General features: G+C 37.3%; 1 protein-coding gene across 2 annotated transcripts in view; it reads left to right on the plus strand.

Annotated features, from left to right (window-relative positions):
* Positions 1 to 10723: 10723 nt before the first annotated feature.
* LOC104855470 (protein NipSnap homolog 3A) overlaps positions 10724 to 10904 on the plus strand; it is a 12200-nt gene continuing 12019 nt past the window's right edge. Inside the window, exon 1 of one of the 2 annotated variants that reach the window (XR_004515416.1) lies at positions 10724 to 10902. Coding sequence is in view for 1 of the 2 variants with exons in the window: in XM_010614325.3 (XP_010612627.1) it covers positions 10847 to 10904 (58 nt within the window). In the remaining variant the exon portion in view is untranslated. The other variant, XM_010614325.3, reaches the window with a different exon arrangement.

Genomic DNA, 10904 nt, shown 5'->3' on the forward strand with positions numbered 1-10904 from the left:
ATGCACTAAATTAAAATCCAAATGGATTAAAGATCTAAATATTAAAACAGAAACATTAAACTTGCTGGAAAGTAAGTTAGGCAGAACTCTGGAAGACATTGGTATAGGAAAAGACTTTATGAACAAATCCTCAGTAGCACGGGAAATAGCAGATAGAATCAACAACTGGGATCTCATCTTACTAAAAAGCTTCTGTACTTCAAAAGAAACCATCAGCAGAACTAAGAGACAATCTACAATGTAGGAAAAAATTTTTACCAGCTGTTCCTCAGACAAAGGACTATTATCAAGGATACATAAAGAACTCAAAACACTCAGCCCCCCCAAATATAAGGACCCGATTCAAAAATGGGCATCCAAAATGCACAGACATTTCAGACACAGTTGCAGATGAAAACAGCACTGAGATTCCACCTCACCCCACAAAGAATGGCTGCTATCAAGAAATCACACAATAACAAATGTTGGCGAGGTTGTGGGGAGAAAGAAACCCTTCTCCATTGTTGGTGGGAATGCAGACTGGTGCAACCACTATGGAAATCAATATGGAGATACCTCAAAGAGCTTGGACTGGAGGTTCCATTTGACCCAGCCATCCCTCTGCTGGGTATCTTTCCAAGAGAACTAAAAGAATCATATCACAGAGAAGTATGTGCACCCATGTTTATAGCGGCACAGTTTGTAATAGCTAAATCTTGGAAACAGCCCATTTGCCCATCCGTTGGAAAGTGGATAAAGAAGATGTGGTTTTTCTATAAAATGGAATATTACTCAGCCATAAAGAACGAGAAAATAGATTCATTCATAGGAAAATGGATACATATTGAGACATATATAATATATATGACTTTATACAACATATATAATATAGATGACATAACATATATATATAAGTCCAAATACATATGGACTTCGAAGCCAGGTTTGAAAGAATGCGAAAGGGCCATCTATGTGCTGGAGAGCCAAAGGACTCAGGAAAGAGTCACAGGCCTAGGGCTCACTGCAGAGTCCCATGTGAGTCTATCAGGAAGCCAAAGGGACTGCCCTGGAAGACTGAAGAGTTTGCACTGAAGGCTAGTGACAGAAGCCTGAAGACCAGCATCCAAAGGCAATGGCAAAGACTGGAGCTCCTCCCAAGAAACAGAAGCAAGCCTTCCTTCTTTCCATTTTTATTCCATCCAGGCTTCAAACCCATTAGTTGGTGCCACTCATACCCAGAACTATGCTAAACCAACACCACAGTTAACTGTGCTAGAAGGGGAAGGAGAAAATTTGACCAGTAAATGTGAAGTACTATTTAAATATTAAAGCAGGCTTACAACCTGCTTTGATATCTAATAACACTGAATCTATCAGCTGTATACCACATTGTGACCACCATCCCCTTAGGATCACTTTTTGTCTTTAAAAAAACTATTATAATAACCTAATAAGAACATTTGGGAGCAGATATTTAGAAAGCCTAACATTTTTAGAAGCAAATCAGTGCTCTGTGTTTTAAACGTTAAGATTTATTTAAATAGTACTTTATATTTGCTGGTCAAATTTTCTTCTCCTTCTGTCATAGTTAACTGTGGTGTCAACTTGTACAAGAATACCTAGCTGATTGGTATAGCATAGTTCTGGGTGAGGATGATGGACTTACTGAACAGGGAAGACACACACTGGGTGTGAGTGACACCAACCAGTAGACTTGTAACCTGATTTGACTGAGAATGTTCACTCTGCTGAGAACCAAGAGAATGGACACAAGAATTGCACAGTGGAATGGATTTCATCCATTTCATCAGATGTAGCTCAAACCCCTAAACAAGCTATTACTGCATACAAAGAACAGCATGATGTATTAGTCATTCTCCAATCACTAGGACAAAATACCTAACACCTGCAAGTTAGAGAAGAGGCTTATTCTGGCTCAGAATTTCAGAGGGTTCAGTGCATGGCCAGCTGACTCCAAGGTATAAGAATCATGGGGGACAAAAGTTATTTACTTCATGGCAGCTAGACACAAAGAATAAAGGGAGGAGCTAAGGAAGAATACAACCTTCCAGGTTATACCCCTAGTGACCGTCTCTTCTGCTTAGGCCCCACCACATAAGAGCATATTCATCTATGAACTCATTAGTGGATTCAACCTATGATTCAACCACCTTCTAAAAGCCCTACTTCAGAACACGTGAGATTTTTAGGGGACATTTCAGATCTAAACTATAACACATGACTAATATAGCATTAATGGGATTTGTTTATCTTCCACAATGGATCCCAAAACCAGGGTCTTTGATGAGGACTTTCAAGAGTTCTTGGATGGGGCCAGAGATTTGGCTCAGTGGTTCTGCTGCCTGCCTTGAAAGCACGAAGGTCCAGGTTCAATCCCCAGGACCAAAAAGAAAAAGGAGTTGTTGGACACCCATGTCCTCAACAACATCACTGTTTTGGGTACATAAGAGGAATTTAGCTCTGTAATTCATTCAAACTAGGAATTGGGAGATAGAAATCATTTTATAAATTAAACACTATCAAGCAATTCTTGGGACCAGACTTTTAAAGTCAGAATGAATAATATGGAAGCTACCTCTAAGAAGCTCAGACTGAGCTGAGTGGGGTCATGCACACCTGTGATCCCAATACTCAGCAGGCTGAAGCAGGAGGATTGCTGTGAGTTCAAGGCCAACCTGGGCTACATAGTGAGTTCAAAGATAATCTGAACTCTAAAGTGAGACCCTGTCACAAAAATAAATAAAAAGCTCAGACCAGCTATGTGTTTGGCATCAAGGTGATGGTGAGCACTCTAAACTGCAAATATTATAAACATGTATGAAGCTATGTATATGAGTATCAAGGATTATTACTTTAAAGGTGCTTTCATAATTATTTGCTATTTATAGGTGTCAAGATTTTCCAGGAAAGGATCTGCATATTTTACTGACCAACTACTTGAATTGACATCTGAAAAGCACAATATATAAACAGCCATAGGTCAATTCTAAAGTCTACATTTTATAGCTATGGTAAACAGGATGAACTTGGAAAAGAAAGAATAAAGTAAACCTGAGAGATTTAAATATATGTTGTTTGTGTGAATCTTTAAAAAACTTACCTTTAACATCACTGATGCTACTTCCATACACAGGTCCATCAGTCTTACAGGACTGAAAAAAACTTTTTCCTAACAAGATCCAGAACTTCCTTTATCTTTTTAACTTGAAGCACTGGAGTTTTGTGAAGTATATTGTATGGTTATCTAAAGAATATAGACTAGATAATATCTGCAACTTAAAAAAATAGTAACTATGAGAATTACCCTGTGGTGAAAACAAGATAATGGGGACTCTGTGCATTGACATTACAGGAAAGACCTCTGTCTCTATTATGAAGTTAAAGCACATCTCTAAAAAAAAAATCTAAATATTTTATAACTTAATTACAGATTTTATTACAGGCAGATTATTTTACCCAAAATATTCCTGACAACAGCAGTATAAAAAGAGGGGCTGAAATCCCCAATAGAGCACCATGCTATTATCTCAAAGTTAGTCCACTGCTGTTCTTTGCATAAAATAATAGCTTGTTTAAAGGTCTGAGCCACACCTGATGAAATGGCTGAAATCCATTCCATTGTTAATTCTTCCATCCAGTACCTTGGCTGTCAGCATAGTGAACACCTTGGTCAGATCAAATCCTGCTATTCTCTGGAGCACAGAAGGCACACAAATGTATATTGCTTCTTGTATATCCAGGGCTGAAGTTCCAGGCTGGAGTAATTGCAAAGGGTGGCACAATATGGACAAACACCAGAGCAATAGAGACACACACAGCTGGCAGTTGAGGGAGGGGGCAGTGGCAAGAAAAAGAGATGTCATGGGAAAATATCCTGTAACACCAGTCAGCACACACAGGTGGGGTACAGCGTCCTTAGGTGAGTCTCACTAGGTATTTTTGGCAGCTAGGAATCAGTAGAGCTTGAAAACTAAATTTAATCTTTCCTCCGGGCATTTCTGGAAGCTGGCAGCATGAAGCTAGAGACTATAGTTACCTCACAGAGGCAATAAGCTAGGAACTCCAGAGAATGAAGTATCATCTTGTATGATGGTGACTCAAAATGCTTGGTACTGCCCCCCCCACTGAAGATTAAGAAAGACCATATTGGAACCTCAGCTACTTTCAGCCCAGAGGAGCCAGAAATACTGAGTCCTGTTTTTGTGTCTAGCACAAGTAGACACCACAAGTGTGATAGCACTTCCCTATCTGGCCGCAGTTTTCTCATCTGCAATCTGAAGACTGAGAACTATGCAAAAATAAAAATTCATGAAAAAAAAAAACTGTACAACAGTGGCTCCCATCAGAGACTACAGCAGCCATTGTCAATCATGATCAATCCAGAAAGCATAATTATCTAACTCCTTCTTGAAATTCCTCAAGCTTTCTATATACAGACTTGTATATACTTTATTACTGAAAAGCTTACCCTTTAAAAGCTTAGATTTAAAAATATCCTTGAATCTGGCATTCTGAAAATTCAAAGTAGAAAATTATCACTCAGCGACTGCAGTCATATGGCACATAATAATATGTTGGTCCAAGATGGACTGCATGTACAACAGGTCTCATGAGCTTAGACTGTGTAGTGATGTTGTGATATCTTAGCTTATGTAAGTACACTCTATGATGTTCACACAAAGACAAAAATGCCTAACAATGCATTTTTTAGAATAGATCACTATCATTAAACAACACAGCACTGTAACTCTATGGGAAAATACCACCCTAAGTAGTAGTATTTTTGCCAATCAACAAATAAGGTAAATAAGAATAAGAAATAGTAAGCAACATGCCCAAGGTCATATAGTTAATAATTAGCAGAACCAGAATTTAAATCCAAGTTTGCATGGTCCAAAATCATGCTCTTTATATTACCTACATAATCTGCAGGGAAGACTCTGTGGACCTTTTGTATATATTTCTTAATTATATAGTGTGAAATAATTTTCCTTCCTAATCAATTGAGTTAGCATTTAAATATTGTCTTGCAGCCAACAGTGTAGTGAGTCTTCTCTGTTCACCAGTTATTTTCTAATCTATCTATCAGTGTGAGTTAAACATCAATTTAGAAAAAATTCAATTTCTCAATAAATTCATATATTAAGTGCATCTGGCATATTTCATATTATGAAAGTTTAAAGAAAAACTATATATTATGGTATAGTATCAGTCCCCATTCTAAGCACTCATTTTTATCCTCATAAACAACCTGGTATCAGTAATACTGTTATCCTTATTTCATAGAGGAGGATACTGACATACAAAGAAGTCATTTGCCAGATAATGCAAATGTCAAAAAACAGAACTAGGATTAAAATACAGAAAATCTGGCTCCAGAATCTATACTGTGCCCACCACAATGCTACTTTGAGTTCGTTGGTTTGAGCCTTTAGCCCAATCATGAAGCCACTGTCCCTGGCATGGAACAACATCTCTCTTATCAGCGAAAAAGTCCTTTCTAACTCCATCTACCACAAGCCTCTTCCACAAAAGGACCACAAATGTCGTGTGAGTTTCCAACACTTTAGCAAAGAGTCTTTGCCGTCTATCCTACTGAGCAGTTCTGTCTCTGTGGCTTTGTAAGAAATCAACACTGAAGGTCACCTGTTATCTTAGTTATTTCTGAAATTGCTATGTTCCTCCCTCCAGAATCTTCAGTAAGCCTGTAAATGAGTAAGAAAGAAAAATAAACTGAAAATTGAGCAGGGTGTAATGGTGGTGAACCTATGGCACTCATGGTGCCGCAAGCTGTTTGGTATCATCGAAAGCTTTAAAATGTTCACCATCACTAAGGTAGGACCTTACAAAACAAAAATGACCTGCCTTATATAATTACAAAATTAATTCACAGAAAAATCAGAGAAATGTAGTTCAAGATATTTCAATTTAAATAGTAAATGGAAACAAACAGTAAAGTTTTATAATAAAAATTGGCAAGCATATGGAGAAAGGAAATTCCATGCCCTGTCTGTAGGACTATGTGTTGATTCTTAAAAAATAAGTTTTGATCTAGTGAAGTGAAGTACATTCAGTCATTCCACTCACAGGTGTGCAGAGTTATTCACTGAAACATTATTTAGAAAATAAACATATGAAAATACTTAACTACCAGCAGCAAAGTGATAACAAAGTTTTAGTATATTCATACCCCAGGACAGTGTAATGAATAAACCAGGCCTAAACAATTCACTTTGTTACCTTTGGTGAGCGTTAACCTCTGTGAATAGCTTGTTTTCTGTTTTTGTTTTATCCTGCAAACTGGAAATATCAACTTCACAAAGTGAAAAACAAAGAGGATAAAGTAAAAAGTCTGATGTATATCTAGCACCTACCTGATACAATCATGTTGCAATGTGATGATCTGCCTGTGAAATAGGTATTACTGATGCTCCCTTAAAGTAAGTGATGTAGGAATGGGAGATGTCATTTGAGTATACATTAAGCTCTTAAAAATAAGCATAGGACCCGGGATTTAGCTCAGTGACACCGCGCCTGCCTCATAAGAGCAAGGTCCTGAGTTCAATCCCCAGTACCAAAAAAATTAATAAATAAGAAGCACAGCTAAACAGAACAAGAAAAGAATTAATCAATCAACGCTTCCAAACTCATTTAAGAGCTTATCATAAAAAAGTCTATTAATATGGATTAATTCCAAAAAACACAGGCTCAAAAATAGCTCATTTTCAGTGACAAACATTGTGAAGTAGGAATTTTACAAAGCATCTGTAAAGTTATGACTTTTTCTTTCTGTCTTTTCAGTTTCTATTTTGTGCTAAGTAGGAGAAACTTTAGAAAACTCCCAGGACATAAGAAAGTTACAAAATATATATTTTAATAATTATCTTGAGATGTAAAGAAAATAATTTTAAATATGAAGCCTACTCCTAAAAGCACTTTAACTTACCTTGAACAGAAAGCCTGGAATGTTTTTTTCAGAGGAAGTTTTAGACTGATGAATCCTGATTTACTGCAAGCTGTTTATCAACCAACCTTCAGAGAAATAGAGGAACATTTGAACTATCATAAAGAAGGTAAGAGAAAATCTTAGGCAGTACCCTGAAACACTTAGGAAGGGGAAAAGACAACCTTTATATCAATGCTTACACCCTTAGAATAAATTATAAAAATAACATTAAAAACTCAGTGAGAGCTAAATAAATCTAAAACAAGTTAAAAACTAAAGTACTCAAGTGGTGGTTATCTGAGACACCTTATGGAAATGAAGACAAATACAGAACAATAGATAATGGGTGTTCATGTGGGTATCCATGAGGAAAATTAGGTCACAATATGTATGAGTGCATAGAATTAGATGGTATCTCAATTTATACCTAGGAAAGAAGCCATATTTAGTAGTAAAACTAAAGCAAAAAAATCCCATGAAATTTCTTCCCTACTCTACTTGTAAGGCAGAGATTATTCAAAGGAATTAATTTGCAAAGCCTACTTCAGAAATAATTGCCTTTATTGATGACAACTTTTAAAATGTCATTGGCACTAAAGTCCACTTTCTAATGCAAAGCCTAAGGAAAATCAACAGGATACAGTATCTAAAAAAGATGTAATGAGTATGTATTAAATACATATGTTTGTTTGCTTTGGTAATAAACTTGTTTTAATAATAGAAACAACATTAAATAAGTTTATGCATAGATAAGTATTGAAGTGTTGATAAATATTTCCCACAACTGATTCTAACAAGGACATCAACAAAGAGGCTGATAAAGAAATATGAACACATATGAACAAGTTCCTGAAGAAATATTTAGTTTTTTTCCTTCTTCAAAGGAAATATAAATTTAGCACACCAGATGTTTACCAAATATTTGGTGATATTCGTAGGATATTTAATGAGGAATATTAATGAAAATTTATTTTTACTTTTATTATAAATTTCTTTTATAAATAATAATAAAGCTCAGGGCAACCCACTTTACAGGTCCCCTCCTGTCTCTCTCTGGAGCTGTCTCTTCCCAAATAAAATGTCCTACTCTTTACTTCTATAAAACAATAACAACGACAATAATAATAATGACCTCTGGAAACATGATAGGGATGTGTCCTTACTAAAATGTTTTTCTCCAACACATAAAATATCACAAAATAGTAAGTTAACTCCAAACTAAATACTAATAGTTTAAATTATAAGAAGTAAAAATAGATATATGTACACAGTTTAAACACCTAATGAAAGAAGAGTCTATGCCACTATGCTGCTATCTAGTGGCCATAGAAGATGGAACTAAAACATAAGATGCAACAGAACATAAGCATGTAGAGTTTATATGTAGCTACTACCCTCCTACTCCACTGGGCCAGCAATGGACCTAGTTCTGATAGTATTCATTATATGGGGTATAAAAATGGATCTTCATATTGGCAGATGGTAAATAATAAAAAGTTAGTTTAAAACCTCATACACTGCTATAAACTGTACAAATGTCTAAAACATTCTGGCACCATTTAGCAAAGATGAATATGAGTTTCATAACATAAATTCCCACTTCTGGGTATGTCTAGAGCAGTAGTTTGTAACTTCCAGTAACTGACCCCAAAGAAGTTTACTGATAGAACTGAAGTCTGGTAACTTAGAGGGGTAAAAGTTATATCTTTATGATACCTACTTCTAACATTCCCTTTTGGGGGTGGGGGGATAAACTACAGTATTTTATCAGGACCTGTGACTTTTTAAAGTCAATAAAAATCAAATGTATTTCAAATTCCATTTACAATGGCTGCAAATACATCAAAATTTCTTTTATCTTTATCACTACAAAATTATATCCACAAAAAAATTAGGAAAATATCTAGCACATATGGAAGAGGAGCTTTCCCCTCTGTGGCACTCGCCTCTGGCAACCTGTGCCCTTGGATTTTGCACCCTCCCTGCCCCCCCATCATGGTCACCTACAAATTCCAAGCCCTTTATGTGTTTTGCTTCACCTCAATAGCCAGCAGCAGAAGCACTGACCAACCAATCAACCTGATCATATAGGAGGCCATCACCTCAGGGGAGAAGGCAAGCCCAGGACAGTCTGCAACCTGAGGGAGAAATAATCAACCTAGCCCACAGCACTAGCCCCAGAAAAAGCCCACAGAGAAAATCATGACTTGTCTGGATTCCAAAACGGAGGAATTTCTCTTTCTTTTTCTTTTTCTTTGTTCTTTTTTCTTTTCTTTCTTTCTTTCTTTCTTTTTTTTATAATCGACTTTTTTTTCTCTCTTGCTTTTTCCTTCATGGTTTGTTCATTTGTTCATTGTGTGTGTGTGTGTGTGTGTGTGTGTGTGTGTGTGTGTGTGTGTGCGTGTGTGTGTGTTTTAGGTTTGGAGTGCAGTCTCTTTACATTTAGCTTTTTCCTTTAATCTGTTTTTTTCCTTTATTTTGCACTTTTTTCTTGTTTTTTTGTATTACTCTTATCGATACTATTAACTACCTGTTACTCAATATGATCCCCTCACTTTTTCCTCATTTTCCATTAATATTTCAAATTTTATTTTTTTCATTCTCTATTCCCACCCTATCTTTATGAATCTTTTATGAATTTTTAGTTCATTACTAGAATACTGTTCTATTTTTAGTGGAGTTAAAGTTGTTCTATTTAGTAGATATTTACTGTAGGTCATTATTTGGTATGTCTTAGTGTCTATATTTTAATTCTATGGTTAAGGTTGGTAAACTATCGGTTCTTAGGGTATGTCAACATCTAGTCTGTCTTTGCTAGATTTTATTACTGTAGTCAAGGTGATAGAGTTGTTGCTGTTAATTAGATTTCCCTGTATGCTAATATCTGGACTGTCTTTATTACTGGGTACTGGGCCAAATACACTGCAGCCTCTCTACCTAAATAAACAGGTTGTTGGATCCTGGGACAGAGGCAAAGGCCTATAATTAGGCACACGTGGAGGGTATCCCTGAAAAGCAGATACTAACTAAAAAGTTCTCCATACTAGCAACAGCATCAGCAAACCTACAATTCTACAATTTGGGACGGTTAGATTTCTTATCACAGCTTTTAACAAACCCACTCAAAACCTGTTTGTTGATGTAGTGTGAAATCTAAATCCTCCTACAAGTTAATAGATGCTATCCAAAACTGAAAAATCATGAAACACGAGGATATGCCTGAGAAAGATAAAAATACATATTAGAAGAAACAGCTCAAAAATGTTAAATGAAGTTACTCTGGGATAGAAAGGACTGTATCAGCGGTCTGACATTTTAGTTTTAATTCTGATAGAACTAGTAGATTTCACTCTGTTTCAATTTTAATTTCTCATGTGAGGCCCATTACCTTGGGCTCATGAAAAATTTAATCTAAATCTTTGGTAGGAGCCTTCCAAGGTCCTGCGAGGGTGGCAACTAGGATGGAGAAGAAAAAAGGCTTGCTTGTGCTCCAGTCTGTCACAGAAGGTCGAAACCCTCAGGATTTCAGATGCAAAGCATAACACACACCGGCTCCCACACGCACCCTTCCTGCACACGTCCACGCCGGAACATCTACACACTGCTCACTGGGCGGGCGAACAGGGGGCCAAGATGGGTGGACAGGATCGAGCTCAGCACTCAGCTCAGCCTAACAAAACCTCTAGATTTGAGGGTCACAACCTCTGAGGAAACAGAGAGGAAAGGGTCACCGTTCACAGCAGACTGGCTGCTGACAGAGCCTCCGGGGGGCGGAGCCAACCCGCCAGGCCCCGCCCCTGCGCGCTCCGCCTACTGTTCCTTCCGGAGCCTCTCGGGTGGGGAAACCGCGAGAGGAGCCTCTCAAAGGACGACGCAGTCCTCAGCGCTCAAAGCTGCGCAATGCTTGCCCTCCGAAGCGCCTTAATCAGGACGCTGGCCCCGCGGGCACGCGCGCCTC

Source organism: Fukomys damarensis, unplaced genomic scaffold, assembly GCF_012274545.1.
Source record: "Fukomys damarensis isolate Sample0158 unplaced genomic scaffold, DMR_v1.0_HiC HiC_scaffold_36, whole genome shotgun sequence".
In the NCBI taxonomy this organism is placed as follows: domain Eukaryota; kingdom Metazoa; phylum Chordata; class Mammalia; order Rodentia; family Bathyergidae; genus Fukomys; species Fukomys damarensis.